At 41.4% G+C, this 19,438-nt stretch overlaps 1 protein-coding gene across 1 annotated transcript in view; it reads left to right on the top strand.

The window, feature by feature from the left end:
* TLL2 (tolloid like 2) overlaps nucleotides 1-19,438 on the top strand; it is a 295,163-nt gene that overhangs the window by 210,486 nt on the left and 65,239 nt on the right. The window contains exons 8-10 of the mRNA XM_069753374.1: nucleotides 12,714-12,835; nucleotides 13,082-13,197; nucleotides 17,564-17,670. Of these exons, the coding sequence (XP_069609475.1) occupies nucleotides 12,714-12,835; nucleotides 13,082-13,197; nucleotides 17,564-17,670 (345 nt within the window). The remainder of the gene's footprint in view (nucleotides 1-12,713; nucleotides 12,836-13,081; nucleotides 13,198-17,563; nucleotides 17,671-19,438) is intronic.

Genomic DNA, 19,438 nt, shown 5'->3' with positions numbered 1-19,438 from the left:
TGGTTCCCCCCCACATATGGGGTATCAGCGTACTCAGGACAAATTGGACAACAACTTTTGGGGTCCAATTTCTCCTGTTACCCTAGGGAAAATACAAAACTGGGGGCTAAAAAATAATTTTTGTGGGAAAAAAATTTTGTTTTATTTTTATGGCTCTGCATTATAAACTTCTGTGAAGCCCTTGGTGGGTCAAAGTGCTCACCACACATCCAGATAAGTTCCTTAGGGGGTCTACTTTCCAAAATGGTGTCACTTGTGGGGGGTTTCAATGTTTAGGCACATCAGTGGCTCTCCAAACGCAACATGGCGTCCCATCTCAATTCCTGTCAATTTTGCATTGAAAAGTCAAACGGCGCTCCTTCCCTTCCGAGCTCTCCCATGCGCCCAAACAGTGGTTTACTGCCACATATGGGGTATCAGCGTACTCGGGACAAATTGGACAACAACTTTTGAGGTCCAATTTCTTCTCTTACCCTTGGAAAAATAAAAAATTGGGGGCAAAAATATAATTTTTGTGAAAAAATATGATTTTTTATTTTTACGGTTCTGCATTATAAACTTCTGTGAAGCACTTGGTGGGTCAAAGTGCTCACCACACCTCTAGATAAGTTCCTTAGGGGGTCTACTTTCCAAAATGGTGTCACTTGTGGGGGGTTTCAATGTTTAGGCACATCAGTGGCTCTCCAAACGCAACATGGCGTCCCATCTCAATTTCTGTCAATTTTGCATTGAAAAGTCAAACTGCGCTCCTTCCCTTCCGAGCTCTCCCATGCGCCCAAACAGTGGTTTACTGCCACATATGGGGTATCAGCGTACTCAGGACAAATTGGACAACAACTTTTGAGGTCCAATTTCTTCTCTTACCCTTGGAAAAATAAAAAATTGGGGGCAAAAATATAATTTTTGTGAAAAAATATGATTTTTTATTTTTACGGTTCTGCATTATAAACTTCTGTGAAGCACTTGGTGGGTCAAAGTGCTCACCACACATCCAGATAAGTTCCTTAGGGGGTCTAATTTCCAAAATGGTGTCACTTGTGGGGGGTTTCAATGTTTAGGCACATCAGTGGCTCTCCAAACGCAACATGGCGTCCCATCTCAATTTCTGTCAATTTTGCATTGAAAAGTCAAACTGCGCTTCTTCCCTTCCGAGCTCTCCCATGCGCCCAAACAGTGGTTTACTGCCACATATGGGGTATCAGCGTACTCAGGACAAATTGGACAACAACGTTTTGGGTCCAATTTCTCCTGTTACCCTTGGTAAAATAAAACAAATTGGAGCTGAAGTAAATTTTTTGTGTAAAAAAGTTAAATGTTCATTTTTATTTAAACATTCCAAAAATTCCTATTAAACACCTGAAGGGTTAATAAACTTCTTGAATGTGGTTTTGAGCACCTTGAGGGGTGCAGTTTTTAGAATGGTGTCACACTTGGGCATTTTCTATCATATAGACCCCTCAAAATGACTTCAAATGAGACGTGGTCCCTAAAAAAAAATGGTGTTGTAAAAATGAGAAATTGCTGGTCAACTTTTAACCCTTATAACTCCCTAACAAAAAAAAAAATTGGTTCCAAAATTATGCTGATGTAAAGGAGACATGTGGGAAATGTTACTTATTAAGTATTTTGTGTGACATATCTCTGTGATTTAATTGCATAAAAATTCAAAGTTTGAAAATTGCGAAATTTTCAAAATTTTCGCCAAATTTCCGTTTTTTTCACAAATAAACGCAGGTACTATCAAAGAAATTTTACCACTATCATGAAGTACAATATGTCACGAGAAAACAATGTCAGAATCACCAGGATCCGTTGAAGCGTTTCGGAGTTATAACCTCATAAAGGGACAGTGGTCAGAATTGTAAAAATTGGCCTGGTCATTAACGTGCAAACCACCCTTGGGGGTAAAGGGGTTAAATGTACGTAAGCAAATGGTGATTTGGCCCAGAACCGGCTAAATATGTATGGGGGTGTCCTGACTATTCTGTAATGGCAGATTTTGGGAAAAAGGATTGGGCATGTTTGACTCTACTGTCAGCACAAGTAGTGGCATGACTCTTATGACTGCATAGTTGACACCTTTTTTTTGTAAAGATTCCCTTTAATAAGCCTCATTTTTGGTTGCCATACAAGGTGAGCTGCTACTAGGGGTGTCTGATAATGTCTTATTTTTGATAATGCCGTAAAAACCCGTAAACTGTAAATAGGGTCTTGTCCAAGTTAGGCAGGAGAGGTAGACATGTAAATATATGCTGACCTGATGTATGATGGTTTATTGTCAGCGCGTTTCAAAGTCATCAGACTCCTTCTTCAGGACAACCACAAGACCATGTGGTTGTCTTGAAGGAGGAGTGTGATGACTTTGAAACGCACTGACAATAAACCAATTTTCTTAATCTTGGGTCCTTGGATCCTTGACTGATAATCCAGAAGCGTAGATCAAATCCAATTTTCCTGGTATCTTGTCAATGTCTTATTCCTCACTTCTTATTGAAAACACTTCATAATTGAATATGAGGAATATCAGTCATTTATATGGACGACTGACCGACAACTAACAAGATAAGGTGCATGACCAAATTAAAGAGCAACCGTTATTTATATTTCATAAATCAATACTAAATGTGAAACTGAGAAACTTTGTAAAATATCTTATCAGATAAATCTGCTTCTTTCTCCTCCTTTTATACTTATATTCATATCCAGCGCCTCTTTTTGTTTTATTTTTAATTAACATTTTAACATTGGAAGTAATAAAATATAGTTTTTTACTTCTATTTTAATCTACTTCTTTCCTTTCCTTGATAGAAATTTATCAGCGGTAAATTCAGAGACTAATATGTAAATTTTGAAGTATAAAACCCAGGCTACATGGGTCAACTTCAATTAAGAGAAAAACGGGTGATAATCCTCCTGGACTGATCAGTCATTCTCAATCCATGGGTAAAATGTATCCAGTGAATATAGAATCTTTCTATCACTGAGATGATAGTCGGTGCTGACAAAGTTGTCTGAACTGTAACTGTCGTTTCTGTAGAAATTGCAGTAGAATCTGTGTCTCTTTTTAGCTCCTCCTCACCCTCTCCATAGAATGTTAGAAGCACTAACTGTCATCTCCTATCTTAGTAACAGATTTTACCCATTGATCAAGAGTGAAAAGTCCATCCAGCAGGAGTAAGAAGCAGATTTCTCTGATAAGACATATTACAAAGTTGCTTCTCTTCATGTGCACTATTGATTTATGAAATTAAAATGACGGTTACTCTTTAGATAACAACTGCAATGGAGCTATTTGCACTGCTTGTCTCAGTATTTAGCCACTATTATTTAACCCCTTAGCGACCGCCGCTAAGGGTACTTAAACCACAGCGCCGTTAATTAACTGCGCTGTGGAAAAAGTAAATAGCGCCCCCCAGAGTCGGATTTTCTCCAGGGTCTCGGCTGCCGGGGGTAGCCGAGACCCCAGAGAACATGATTCGGGGGGGGGGGGGGGGTAATTAACCGTTTTCCGGCGATCGCAAAAAAAAACAAAACGCGATCTCTTTTTAATTTCTCTGTCCTCCGATGTGATCGCACATCAGAGGACAGAGAAAGGGGGTCCCAGATAGCCCCCCGATACTCACCTATCTCCCCCGGTGCTCCTCGTGGCTCCCGGTGGGCGCTGCCATCTTCAAAATGGCGGGCGCATGCGCAGTGCGCCGGCCGGCCGGCCCGAGGGAGAATCTTTGGGGTCTCGGCTGCCGGGGGTAGCCGAGACCCCAAAGAGCATGATCGGGGTCGATTTTACCGACCCCTGTTTTGCGATCGCCGTTAATTATCTGTTTACCGGCGACCGCAAAAAAAAAAAAAAAAAGCAAAGTGTAATTTTCTGTCCTCTGATGTGATCGCACATCAGAGGACAGAGAAATAGGGGGATTCGGGGACCCTATCATACTCACCGGTGTCCCTGGATCCTCCTGCTGCTCCTCCTGGCCGCCGGCATCTTCTGGGCAAAAGAAAATGGCGGGCGCATGCGCAGTGCGCCCGCCATTTGTCTCCATCTGCCGGCCGGCAGGAGAAGAGCAGTTGGGGCTAAAATTAGGGTTAGGGCTAGGGTTAGGGCTAGGGTTAGGGCTAGGGTTAGGGCTAGGGTTAGGGCTAGAATTAGGGTTAGGGCTAGAGCTAGGGTTAGGGCTAGGGTTAGGGTTGGGCTAGGGTTAGGGCTAAATTTAGGGTTAGGGTTGGGGCTAAATTTAGGGTTAGGGTTGGGGCTAAATTTAGGGTTAGGGTTGGGGCTAAATTTAGGGTTAGGGTTGGGGCTAAATTTAGGGTTAGGCTTCTTTCACACTTACGTCGGTACGGGGCCGTCGCAATGCATCGGCCCGACATACCGACGCATGTTGTGAAAATTGTCCACAACGTGGGCAGCGGATGTAGTTTTTCAACGCATCCGCTGCCCAATCTATGTCCTGAGGAGGAGGGGGCGGAGTTACGGCCACGCATGCGCGGTCAGAAATGGCGGATGCGACGTACAAAAAAACGTTACATTGAACGTTTTTTTGTGCTGACGGTCCGCCAAAACACTGATCCAGTGCACGACGGACGCGACGTGTGGCCATCCGTCACGATCCGTCGGCAATACAAGTCTATGGGCAAAAAACACATCCTGCGGGCACATTTGCAGGATCCGTTTCTTGTCCAAAATGACGAATTGCGACGGATGCCAAACGACGCAAGTGTGAAAGTAGCCTTAGGGCTAGGGTTAGGGTTGGGGCTAAAGTTAGGGCTAGGGTAGGGGCTAAGGTTAGGGTTAGAGTTGGGATTAGGGTTAGGGTTTGGATTAGGGTTGGTATTAGGGTTAGGATTGGCATTAGGGTTACGCTTGGGATTAGGGTTAGGTTTGGGATTAGGGTTAAGGTTAGGGTTGTGATTGGGGGTGTATTGGGATTAGGGTTAGGTTTGAGGTTAGGGTTGAGATTAGGATTAGGGGTGTGTTGGATTTAGGGTTTTGATTAGGGTTATGGTTAGGGTTGACATTAGGGTTGTTTTGGGGTAAGGGTTGTGATTATCGTTAGGGTTAGTGATTAGGATTATGGATCAGGTTGGGATTAGGGTTAGGGGTGTGTTGGGGTTAGGGTTGAAGCTAGAATTGGGGGTTTCCACTGTTTAGGTACATCAGGGGGTCTCCAAACACGACAGCCAATTTTGCACTCAAAAAGTCAAATGGTGCTCCCTCCCTTCTGAGCTCTGCCGTGCGCCCAAATAGTGGGTTACCCCCACATATGGGGCATCAGCGTACTCGGGATAAATTGGACAACAACTTCTGGGGTCCAATTTATCCTGTTACCCTTGTGAAAATAAAAACTTGGGGGCAACAAAATCTTTTTTGTGGAAAAAAAAAATATTTTTTATTTTTATGACTCTGCATTATAAACTTCTGTGAAGCACTTGGGCGTTCAAAGTTCTCACCACACATCTATATAAGTTCCTTGGGGGGTCTAGTTTCCAAAACGGGGTCACATGTGGGGGGTTACTACTGTTTAGGTACATCAGGGGCTCTGCAAACGCAACATAACGCCCACAGGCCATTCTATCTAAGTCTGCATTCCAAAACGGCGCTCCTTCCCTTCCGAGCTCTGCCGTGCGCCCAAACAGTGGTTTACCCCCAAATATGGCACATCAGTGTACTCGGGATAAATTGATCAACAACCTTAGTGGTCCAATTTCTCCTGTTACCCTTGTGAAAATAAAAACTTGGGGGCTACAATATCTTTTTTGTGGAAAAAAAAATATTTTTTATTTTCACGTCTCTGCATTCTAAACTTCTGTGAAGCACTTGGGCATTCAAAGTTCTCACCACACATCTAGATAAGTTCCTTGGGGGGTCTAGTTTCCAAAATGGGGTCACTTGTGGGGGGTTACTACTGTTTAGGTACATCAGGGGCTCTGCAATCGCAACATAACGCCCACAGACCATTCTATCAAAGTCTGCATTCCAAAACGGCGCTCCTTCCCTTCCGAGCTCTGCCGTGCGCCCAATCAGTGGTTTACCCCCACATATGAGGTACCAGCATACTCAGGACAAATTGGACAACAACTTTTGGGGTCCAATTTCTCTTATAACCCTTGTGAAAATAAAAACTTGGGGGCTAAAAAATCTTTTTTGTGGAAAAAAAAATATTTTTTATTTTTACTACTCTGCATTCTAAACTTCTGTGAAGCACATGGGGGTTCAAAGTGCTCACCACACATCTAGATAAGTTCCTTAAGGGGTCTAGTTTCCAAAATGGTGTCACTTGTGGGGGGTTTCCACTGTTTAGGCACACCAGGGGCTCTGCAAACGCAACATGGTGTCCGATCTCAATTCCAGACAATTCTACATTGAAAAAGTAAAACGGCACTCCTTCCCTTCCAAGCTCTGCGGTGCGCCCAAACAGTGGTTTACCCTCACATATGGGGTATCAACGTATTTAGGAGCAATCGCACAACAACTTTTGTTGTCTAATTTCTCCTGTTACCCTTGTGAAAATAAGAATTTGTGGGCGAAAAGATCATTTTTGTGTAAACAAAAGCGATTTTTTATCTTCACGGCTCTACGTTATAAACTTCCGTGAAGCACTTGGGGGTTCAAAGTGCTCACCACACATCTAGATAAGTTCCTTAAGGGGTCTAGTTTCCAAAATGGTGTCACTTGTGGGGAGTTTCCACTGTTTAGGCACATCAGGGGCTCTCCAAACGGGACATGGCGTCCAATCTCAATTCCAGCCAATTCTGCATTGAAAAAGTCAAACAGCGCTCCTTCTCTTCCAAGCTCTGCGGTGCGCCCAAAAAGTGGTTTACCCCCACATATGGGGTATTGGCGTATTCAGGAGAAATTGAATAACAAAATTTATGGTTACATTTCTGTTTTTACACATGTGAAAATAAAAAAATGGTTCTGAATTAAGATGTTTGCAAAAAAAAGTTAAATGTTCATTTTTTCCTTCCACATTGTTTCAGTTCCTGTGAAGCACGTAAAGGGTTAATAAACTTCTTGAATGTGGTTTTGAGAACCTTGAGGGGTGTAGTTTTTAGAATGGTGTCACACTTCGTTATTTTCTATCATATAGACCCCTCAAAATGACTTCAAATGTGATGTGGTCCCTAAAAAAAATGGTGTTGTAAAAATGAGAAATTGCTGGTCAACTTTTAACCCTTATAACTCCCTAACAAAAAAATTTTTGTTTCCAAAATTGTGCTGATGTAAAATAGACATGTGGGAAATGTTATTTATTAACTATATCTCTCTGATTTAAGGGCATAAAAATAAAAAGTTTGAAAATTGCAAAATTTTAAAATTTTTTGCCATATTTCCGGTTTTTTCATAAATAATCGCAAGTAATATCGAAGAAATGTTACCACTAACATGAAGTACAATATGTCACGAAAAAACAATCTCAGAATCAGCGGGATCCGTTGAAGCGTTCCAGAGTTATAACCTCATAAAGTGACAGTGGTCAGAATTGTAAAAATTGGCTCGGTCATTAAGTACCAAATTGGCTCTGTCACTAAGGGGTTAAAGGGGCTTCTAAACATTTTTATTTACATAACCTAAATGTCAACTATTTAAAACTTTTTTCTCTTCGAAACTCGCTCCAATCTCAGCTCTTCATCACTGCCTCCTGCGTTTCCTGATGACCTGCAGCAGTCACTACAGTACCCTTGAATGCTGCCACCAATCACTTGCTCCATCAGTCTTGTGCCAACTACATTAACATCTCCAATGAGCCCAGTGATTGGCTGCAGCAGTCAGAATTCTTTGAGACAATTATTGTTTGAGCTTTTTTTTTTTTTTTTTGGCCCAAAGACTTCAGATTTTCTTCAAAGACTTTCTGGATTCTGATTTGAGCTAATTTTATAATTTCATTACGGCTGAGTTTTAAGACATGAATTTACTGTCCTTTACCACTAAAACCTTAGTCAACAAGTCAAATATTGTAAGTTTAGTATTGACACCATTCCAAAAACACCATGTCGGTGCCTTTGTAGTGCTAAAGAGTATAACAATGGAGGAACGAGGTGAAATTTGTAGAAACCGCTTTTAACATTTGCTTAGACCATCCATGATATTCCTAGTCCAGTTTAGAAGGGATGCGTTCTACATTCTGAGAACAAAGGCACTTTCCTGATAATGGAAATAATTTTCATATTTAGCTGTTGTAGACTTAGCTGGAAATGATTTGGCATTAGGGAATTTTTTTTTTGCTCATCAGAGAGTGTAAAGCCTAATTTTTGTTCAAATAGAGTGTAATGTGATCTTGTATATATTGGACTAACATCATGTGAATTGCGGGTTCGCATTCGCGAACACGTTAGGGACATTGAGGCTGCTCGCGATGTGGAAGATGTAAACATTTTGAAAACAATCCCTAAGCATTTTCGCCTCAAACACAATTGCAACCCAGCAGGTTTCCAGGCTTGGAGGATTGATAGGATTCGTGCTGGCATAAGGGGGGTGACACAAAGCGGGTGCTTGCCCAGAGAGAATGCAGGTGATCGCGGGACTTAATACCGTGACGCCTGCAGGTCTTAATGAGCAGTTGAGCTTCAGCTCATATTTATGAACCTGAATTCACATTTTTGTGTTTTGTTTTTGTACATTGTGTCTTTTTTGCTTCAATTAATTTTTTTATTTTTTGTACTCTTTATTCTTGTTAGTTCTTTTAGTGATCAATTATTCGTATCATCGTGATGTGTGAAGTGATAGAGATCGATCTGGGCTAATCATGTAAAACCTGTATCTCCAACATCTCAGCTATGGGCATTAATTATTGGAAATCTACTATGCACAATTTTATAACTATATGTCATTATGTTTGTGATATTGGTGTTTTTCACTATATTTAATATTTATATATTCTATACAGTTTGTATTAGTATAATGGGCAATATTTGGACTTTTAACATTTTCACTTGCACTTGAGTATAGGTGTACAACTGGTTATATGATGTAGTGAGTTTTGATATTTATATTTAGTGCACTAATGTCACCTTCATATATATGCACCTTCTCTTTTGTTTTATATTTTATGAACAGCTGGTATACGTTCCCTGTTCCATCTTCCTAGAAGTCCAATGTGTGCATGTCTGCGGACTACGTGATCCGGGACATCTCTGATGGTGCTGGGTGGTGACGTGTGCGTGTCAGCAACGACGGGCCCGACTGACACTCATCGTTAGTACGCCCAGCCGGAAGTGATGTAACACCTGGCGCGTATTTCCGGATACATGCGCCGGCATCACGGACACCTGGAGATATGGGTATTAATATGTGGCCTCATACATGACACATTACCGCACCATGAGAAAGAAAGGCGAAATGCGCGTCGGTGTCAGCGTGGTACGTGTCCGGACTTTGATATACTATGGGTAAGCAATGCTGATGGGGGGATGCTATAGGCTCTATTGATTGTGCGCGCATTTACAATGATCTCTGGAATATTTTGGCCTTTAATACTCATTCCCTCACACATAATCATGCACTAAGCACTTTATGGGTTGCATAGTATATAATTGGTTGTCTGGACATTGGTAGCCATCAATACCTGATTCTAGTCTGTAAAGTTTTAATTGTTTTGATTAATAACAGTTACACGTTTCTATACAACTGGACCTATTACTCCTATTTATCTTGCGTTGATATAAATTAGATAGAGTGCTCGCTAGACAGCAGTGGCGGGAGGCTCAGGTTCAGATGCGACGTAATACAGACATATGCTTGGAGTTGCCAGTGCGGTCTGTGGCGTTTCAGCGTGACATAGTCACCGGTGCACGGGTAAGGGTACGGAGGAACCGGTACCAGGGGCCTGAAGGCAGGTATTTAGGTGACAGGATGAGCTGCGGGGTTAGTGAATCCAAAATAAACAAGGTCGAGACCAGTCAAAACCAGCCCAAACCTATGGTAAAACATGAATGTGAGCATGTCATCAGCAACATGGGGTGGTGGTGGTCCCTTAAGGAAGTATGGTGGAGAAATGCAAAGGGGAGGGATGCATGCGCCGATCGATGGTTCCGGTCCCTACTTTGGTTTCTTAGTGTTGTGTCAGGCGGGGATGTCATAGGGGCATGCACATGCCTTGTCTCGCGCCCATGCGGGGTGACAAATGCTCAATCCCACAGGTTTGAACAGGGGATGGGTATATGTGAGGCAGTGACCCCTGTTACAGCTAGGGGGCGCTGTTTGTTCTCCCCAGGATACGCACAGATGCGTAGTGAGGCCATGAGGGGGCGTTGTAGTCGCAGGTGTAGCTGTGATTACAATTGCTAAAAGCCCTGTAGTATAGAGAGTTGAGGCTGAGGAGTCTCAGGTGTGTCAAGGCCAGAGTGATGCCTGACAACCCACAGCATACACAGTGATGCTGCTGTCCATGATGACTGGTCACGGATGTGGACAGGTCTTGTGCCCGGAGGTGAAGCGGAGGTAGACTGTTCTGTGCCCGAAGGAAGAACTGGCGTGTGTCACAGCTGCAGACAAGAGGATGTCAAGGGCTGTGTACGGCTGTGACTAGAAACTGTGATACAGCGGTGCAGGACACCCACGGAACTAGTCAGTGAGGACAAGCATGTGTAGTGACTGCAATCTAAAGGATGCTGTTATGAACTGGTGCAAATTGAACACTGAAGTTATATGCATTTGTGTGGATTGGAACCTTCTCTGCTTGAAGATAACACATTAAAAAGACTTTTATGTTTGAACTTTGTGGGTCACTGTCTCATCACTGGCTACTGGTGCACTGCACAGTGTTATGCATCCATTCTAAGGGAAGATGCGGATGACCGTAGATTCTCTCATCCCAGAGAATCTGGTCGATTGTGCAAATCGCACTCAGATCAGAGATTGATCAGAGTGTGATACAATTCTCTTGGATGAGAAGATAAAGAACAGAATAGAAGATCAGGAACAGAATTTGATGAAAATGCTGTAAAAGAAGATAGGTTAAAAAGTCTTACAATTTTCTCCATCTTCTCCATTCTGTCAGTGTGTGGAAATCAGACTGCACTCCGGTGTCATCTAAGTGCGGTCCGATGTTTTCCATGGACTCATTGACTTGCATGACTGAGTGCAAGATGAATATCAGATCAAACCTGGGCATGTAGCACATCACAGCACTGTCGACGGAATAGTTGCCGCTGCCAGGTACTGCACATCCACTTCGCATTGATTTGAATAGTTGGGCGATGTGCAGTACCCACCATACAATTGACAGAGCTGTGTAACTCCATAACTGAGCAGTTCCGTCCTCTGACAACATCGGGTGGTGATCACCACCAGCGATCACACATATCCTAAAGATAAATCCTGGACAACCCATTTAACTCATTCTGAAGCCATCAATATACAATCTATAAAAGGTAAATGATGGAAAAAAAATGTATGAAATCTACAACAAAAATGTATTTTTGGCCTAAAATACCTGCATTGAAGTAAGAGAATGCGTCCAACCGTAAATGCAATGTTACTTCATTAATCAACTTATTCTAACTATGTTACTATCAAGAGAGGCCTGGATGTCTTCCTGGAGCAGAACAATATTGTATCATACAATTATTAGGTTCTGTAGAAGGACGTAGATCTGGGTATTTATTATGATGGAATATAGGCTGAACTGGATGGACAAATGTCTTTTTTCGGCCTTACTAACTATGTTACTATGTTACTATGTTAAATAGTCATCAAAGAAATATGAAAAAATGGCCTAATTGGCGCTTCCAAACGGAGTCAACACATCAAACAAAGCAACAGGGAAGCTAGGTGCCATAAAAATATACAAATTTTATTGATATAATAATTAAAATAGAAGAGTGTATGTTAAAATCCAATTAAAGGGGACAACAGTGCAATGAGAGCAACAATCTAAAAGAATATAATATCACATCACAGTAACATAACCACAATGGAAAATATGTTGAAAATTTTACTAATTTGAAAAGTAGGGCATTTTGTGTCAAATCTTTCAATAAGCAAAAACCTGCTTCGGTAAGAATCATGCTATGCCTCAGTTCAAAAATGAATAAGTAATTCAATTCATGTCCAATAGGAAAGTGCAAGTGTGCATGTATCCAAGTGGATAAAGAGAATAACTCTGGAATAATTCATAACAGTGTAAGATAAGTGAATAAAAGAATCATTGGTAGTTCATGAGTACTATACCTTTAAGATGGTGCTGACACCCCGATGCGCGTTTCGCGTTAGTTTTTTCGAGGGGTTGGCCTGATGAGCAGATATTTACTACCCCGGTGATAGGACAAGTAATCGATATTGCAGTCCTGAACAACCCTTCTAACATTTTTTTTTCCAATCACCTGCAAGCCTAAACAAGTGATTCAGTAGCGCTCATTCATTAAACCTAGTTGCCCTTGGGAATCATATATATTCATCTGATTTTTCTTTTAGGTGCTGTGAAAAATGAAAACATCTGCCCGATTGTTTGCCATAGGCATCTGCTTTACACTTTACCATTTTTTTAGTATCTTGATCTTCATCCGTATTTATCGTTAATCTAAAAAGATTTTTTTCAGCCCCACTTTATACTATAAAATGTATTTTATGCCAAGAAAGACCTTTTTGTGTTGAAATAGAGCTCAGAGATGTCCGTAAAGTTCAGTGTTCTGAAAAAAGATCAAGAGAGAAAACTGTTTTATTGTGGACATTTTATTAAGAACATATTCTGCAACATATTTTTTTCTGTCAATAGGGGTTTATACTATGACACAATACGTCCTCGACAGCCTCTCAGCCATATTCAAACTATTGGGCAACGCATGCGGCTCAGTCGGGGTGATATAGCACAAGCAAAGAAACTGTACAAATGTCCAGGTAATGATCCATCATTTTTTTTTTCTTTCTGTATTTTTGTTTTATAAGCTGTTATGCCTCTTTATTACATTTTTCTCATTGCCGCGGACTTCTCATCAAGACTAGTGAATAAACTCCACTTTATATTAAGACTCCTTAATGCACCTAAAAAAGGATTACTGGAGCCTAAAAGGTTTCTAGCATACTTGCATGTGTATGCCACGACACATCATTGTTTATTTCTCTTCTTTTTTTTTAATTTTAAAGCATGTGGAGAAACTTTAATGGAGTCAAGTGGCAATTTCTCCGCTCCTGGTTATCCAAGTGGTTATCCATCTTACACACATTGTGTATGGAGAATATCTGTAACACCTGGAGAAAAGGTACAGAAAAGTATAATGACGTATGTTACCTGTGTTCTGTTTGAAGTATATACAGTGGCATGTGAACGTTTGGGCACCCCATGTCAAAATTACTGTTATTGTTAACGGTTGAGCAAGTTAAAGAATAAATGATCTCTAAAAGGCCTAAAGTTAAAGATGACACATTTCTTTTGTTTTTTTTTTAGGCAAAAAATACATATCTTCATCTTTTACATTTTTAAAATTACAAAGCAAAAAGTAGGCTTATGCAACAGCTTGGCCACCCTCCATGGGTAATACCATTTTGCAAGTATCACAGCTTCAAACACTTTTTGTAGCCGCAAAAGGGTCTTTCAATTCTTGTTTGAGAGATTTTCATCCATTCTTTCTTGGAAAATTCTTCCCTTTCTGTGAGATTCCTGGGTCGTCTTGTATTCACTGCAATTTTGAGGTTTAGCCGCAAATTTTCTATGATGTTCAGATCACGGGACTTTGAGGGCCATTGTAAAACCTTCAGCTTGCGCCTTTTGAGGTCGTCTGTTGTGGATTTTCACGTGTGTTTAGGATCATTATCCATTTGAAGAAGTCCTCTTTTCAACTTCAGCTTTTTTACAGATGTCAAGAATTTGTTGAAATTTAATTGAATCCATTCTTTGCTCTAACCGTGAAATGTTCCCTGTGCCATTGGACGCAACACAACCCCAAAACATGTGCCCTTTTTCCTCCACACATACGTGTGATCATTGTTGCCAAAGAGTTATATTTTAACCTTATTGGTCCACATGACTTCTTTCCAAAATGCATCAGGCTTGTTTAGATGTTCTTTTCTATACTTATGACTAGTGTTGAGCGATACCGTCCGATACTTGAAAGTATCGGTATCGGATAGTATCGGCCGATACCCGAAAAATATCGGATATCGCCGATACCGATATCCGATACCAATACAAGTCAATGGGACATCAAGTATCGGAAGGTATTCTCATGGTTCCCAGGGTCTGAAGGAGAGGAAACTCTCCTTCAGGCCCTGGGATCCATAGGGATGTGTAAAATAAAGAATTAAAATAAAAAATATTGATATATTTACCTCTCCGGCGGCCCCTGAACTCAGCGCGGGTAACCGGCAGGCTTCTTTGTTCAAAATCAGCGCTTTTAGGACCTGAGAATCACGTCCCGGCTTCTGATTGGTCGCGGGCCGCCCATGTGACCGCCACGCGACCAATCACAAGCCGCGACGTCACCGCAAGCTATTAGCGCGCTCATTTTTGAAAAATGAGCGCGTTAATGACTTTCAAAGACGTAGCGGCTTGTGATTGGTCGCGGCCACGCGACCAATCACAAGCCGCGACGTCACCGCAAGCTATTAACGCGCTCATTTTTAAAAATGAGCGCGTTAATAGCTTGCGGTGACGTCGCGGCTTGTGATTGGTCGCGTGGCCGCGACCAATCACAAGCCGCTACGTCTTTGAAAGTCATTAACGCGCTCATTTTTCAAAAATGAGCGCGCTAATAGCTTGCGGTGACGTCGCGGCTTGTGATTGGTCGCGTGGCCGCGACCAATCACAAGCCGGACGTCACCGCAAGCTATTAACGCGCTCATTTTTAAAAATGAGCGCGTTAATGGCTTTCAAAGACGTAGCGGCTTGTGATTGGTCGCGTGGCCGCGACCAATCACAAGCCGCGACGTCACCGCAAGCTATTAACGCGCTCATTTTTAAAAATGAGCGCGTTAATGGCTTTCAAAGACGTAGCGGCTTGTGATTGGTCGCGGCCACGCGACCAATCACAAGCCGCTACGTCTTTGAAAGCCATTAACGCGCTCATTTTTAAAAATGAGCGCGTTAATAGCTTGCGGTGACGTCGCGGCTTGTGATTGGTCGCGTGGCCGCGACCAATCACAAGCCGCTACGTCTTTGAAAGTCATTAACGCGCTCATTTTTCAAAAATGAGCGCGCTAATAGCTTGCGGTGACGTCGCGGCTTGTGATTGGTCGCGTGGCGGTCACATGGGCGGCCCGCGACCAATCACAAGCCGGGACGTGATTCTCAGGTCCTAAAAGCGCTGATTTTGAACAACGAAGCCTGCCGGTTACCCGCGCTGAGTCCAGGGGCCGCCGGAGAGGTAAATATATCAATATTTTTTATTTTAATTCTTTATTTTACACATCTATGTATCCGATACCGATACCCGATACCACAAAAGTATCGGATCTCGGTATCGGAATTCCGATACCGCAAGTATCGGCCGATACCCGATGCTTGCGGTATCGGAATGCTCAACACTACTTATGACGCTGAATTTTATGGTGCGGATGCAGGAGAGGTTTTCTTCTGATGACTCTTTCATGAAGGCGATATTTATGCAGATGTCTCTGAACAGTAGAACAATGTACCACAACTACAGAGTCTGCTAAATCTTTCTGAAGGTCTTTTGGAGTCAAGCAGAGGTTTTGATTTGCCTCTAGAAATCCTCTCCGCAACTCTCACTGAAATTTTGCTTGGTCTTCCAGACCTTATCTTGACATCCACTGTTTCTGTTAACTGACATTTCTTAATTACATTTCGATCTGAAGAAAGGACAACTTGAAAACGCTTTGCTATCTTCCAATAGCCTTCTCCTGCTTTGTGGGCCTCCACCATTTTCATTTTCAGAGTGCTAGGCAGCTGCTTAGAAGAACCTAGGGCTGCTGTTTTTTGGCACAAGGTTAGAGTACAAGGTTAGAGGAGGCTGGGCTTTTAAAATGCTGGAAAATTTGCATCGCCTGGTCTTTCCTAACGATGATCGTGAACAAGCCAAAGCAGGCTAATTAAGGCCTGAAACCTCAGTCAAAGTTATCTAAGCACACAAATCTCCAAGGGTGCCCAAACCTTTGCATCAACCCATTTTCCTTTTTGTAATATTTAAAATGTAAAAAATGACAATATTTTTTTTTTGCCTAAAATACAAAGGAAATGTGTCATCTTTAACTTTAGGTATTTTAAAGATCATTTCATCTTCAACTTGATTAACTGTTCACAATAACAGTAATTTTGACCAGGGGTGCCCAGACTTTTACATCCCACTGTATGTATATGTGATATAAACTGTGGCAGCAGCTATTTCCTGTAGTAGATCACTTCTTGTTGTTCTCTTAAAGAGACAGCTACAGTTTTCCAACCTCCAGTAGAATACCTGCTGCCATTGCCCTATTAACTCCTGTAAGGAGGAGGATAAGTTTTCCCCTATTGATGGCAGAATACAATGTAGATCGAGGAGAGATGGATTAGAGGGATGGTCCGAAGGGCATATAAATTTCATTCTAAATCCTGGTCTATTTAGTGCTGTAATCTAAACTAATTTCTATTATGATTGCATTAAAAATTCCCTACTGTTCCCTAACTAAGCTACCTTAGGCTATTGCCTTTTTATACCCTACTTCCTATGTGATGACGCTTCGTTTGAGTATCAAACAAAGCGTCAATGAGGGGCAGAGGCTACGGTTACTGCCACAGCCTCTGCCGCCTCCCTGAAGCAAATCATCAGTGCCGCTTTGTTTCAATTGCATACCAAGAATCTAAGGTGTGAGGAGGACTTGGGGTTCTCATTGTCAGACGTGTTTTGAGCGCTACCTGCATTCAAACCAAGTCTAAGAGCACAGGTAGAGCTCAAAAGGCATCTAGGGATGAGACCCCCAAGTCTTCCCCCTCACAACTTAGATTCTTGGTGTGCAATTGTTCTTCTTCTTGTCAAATATTTTTAACTTTTTGCAAAAAAGGAATTTGTTTTATATATGCCAGGATTGGAAGCTGGATCTTTCCTTCTTCTCCTGAATATAGTTTCCCATACTGCCTTCTCGTATAAGGAGACTGAAAAACAATAATAACTAGAGTAAACACTCATATTTTTGCAAGAAATTGCTATCAGATTTATTCTGCTCTATATGAGGACAACATAAAGTAGGGCAGAAGCCCCGATTTTAATGCTGGGTCACTTACGGAGTGTCTTTCTTTATTAAAACCTTCCTATCTGCTGCAGCTCTGCTAGTCCTCTCATTGATCAATTTCTGCCATATTGTCCTCAATATCCATGAGCTTTGGCTATTCTTGTTCTCGACCATTGATTTCCAGCTTTCTGACTATGCACAGTGTAGGCAAGCTGTTGCTCAATGGTGCAAGTAGGGTTAGGAAGCTCATCAATGAGAGGACTAGCAGATAAATCAGTGATATTGTCGAAACAGCAGCTAAAAGCGCAGTAAGTGACATATAGTTGAGATTAGCAATTCTGTCCCTGTTTCATGCTGCTCTCAGACTGGAAGTCATAAACCTGGTGTCTGAGTCCTTAAAAAATTGTAAATGTTGTTTTTTAAAAATATTTTTTAATGCTATTCATTATTTATATGTGGTTTTAGATAGTCCTAAATTTCACAGAGATGGACCTCTTCAAAAGTCGTCTATGCTGGTATGATTATATTGAAGTACGAGATGGATATTGGAGAAAGGCGCCATTATTAGGCAAGTTACCCCTATGGACATATACCTAAGATAATATGCCATGTACAATGTAATGCTTTATGAGCCATGAAAGCACTATGGAGCACATTCATTAAGACTGGTGTTGCTGGCCCTAATTAAGGGGCTCATTAGAGTACAGTGTGTCTAACCATTCTGGATCATGAGCTAAGTGGCATGTGCCACCACAAGAAATGTACTCCAGTTAGGGACTGGAGTAGACTTCTGGAGTAAGTTACCATTGGTTTAACTTTTGATTAATTTGATGGGTGGGCGTAGGCACGACCTTTCCACACCCATGGCCGAATGCCAATGCAAACGCCAATTGTCACTATATTTATAAGCAAGCTTCAAGTTTCACCAAAAAATTGTCCCTTAAGGTTTTTTTATGCCGGAATTCTGGAAGGCCCTATTTATTTTTAAGGCTGACATGTTTTAATAGCTCAAAGCTACTGAGGTAAGCCGTTCAACATTTATATTCCAACTATAAAACTAGTAATAGCAGAATTAGTCAACCATAAAAGCTCATTTTACTTTGGATTTTTTCACCTTTTACGTACGTTCTCACGGGAACTTCAGCAGCAGAAACAAAACACATGAAAATAGTATTTTTTTTTACTGTTGTGGGGTTTTTGTGCCGAAAAGGTGTGGATTTACCACTTTGCATTGCAGAGGTTGAAATCCTAAATTTTATATGCAGCATAGATTGTCATACTGTGGATGTCATACATACATCGGATATTCGCCCCCTGGGAACAATCTTAAAGAATCAGAAGTAAAATTCACTTTTTAAATCTTGTCCAGCTATGAGGGGAAGGTAATTTTGGATTTATGGGTTCTTTTTGAAAGCTCTTGTTATAATGGGGTCGTTCATTGCTGATTCTTTTACTTTTGTAAATCTGTCAATCGAAATTGTGATATAGGGTTTGTACAGCGTACATTTATAAAATATACTCGTGCTGCCCCCTATAGGATGTCAACAGCTTATTTTTTAGAGATTGTGTGGCTATGACATAGCAGACATTATTTTGCTATCTGATCTCTTTAAACTTGATCACAGGATTGGTTTTGCTGCTTAAAAGTATTTAAAATATAAATTAATCTATGACAATATAGTAGAATTATTTTCTCTTAAGTGCACTATGTGGAGCTTTTTGCAGGTTGTGAGCAGCAACAAATGTTGATTATCAATATTAAATATTAATAGTGGGAAAAAAAGCTGTTACACAAGTGTTCCGTGGCAAAGAAGTGTTATTCCTAAAAGTGTTTACAATTATGCCTTCCGCATTGATTTCTCTAGATTTTCAAGATTTACTTGCAGTCATTTAATTGGAGCGGTCATTGTTTTCTTTCAGTGGGCACACAAGTGTACTAGCAAAAAATACAAGTCCAGATATCAGAGCTGTGTCCTGTGACTAACCGAGCAAGTGTGTGAAAAAGTTGGTAGACAGAGCCCAAATGTGGCTGATGCAAAAAAAAAAAGCTTTTCATTCTGCCAGCTGCAAGGAGTTTGTATGTTCTCCCAGTGTTTGCGTGGGTTTCCTCCAGGTACCCCGGTTTCCTCCCACATTTCCAAAGACATACTGATAGGGAATCTACATTGTGAGCCCCATCGGGGTCAGTGCCAATAATGTCTGTAAAGCGCTGAGGAATTAATGGCGCTATATAGATGAGTAAAAATAAATAAAAATAAATATTACCAGCACATAGGGACCAAATAATACCACATACAAGGAGAAATACTGCCACACCGTGACCAGACCACAAATTACCAA

This window comes from Ranitomeya imitator, chromosome 2, assembly GCF_032444005.1.
Source record: "Ranitomeya imitator isolate aRanImi1 chromosome 2, aRanImi1.pri, whole genome shotgun sequence".
In the NCBI taxonomy this organism is placed as follows: domain Eukaryota; kingdom Metazoa; phylum Chordata; class Amphibia; order Anura; family Dendrobatidae; genus Ranitomeya; species Ranitomeya imitator.
This window is presented reverse-complemented; position numbering and strand designations above follow the sequence as displayed.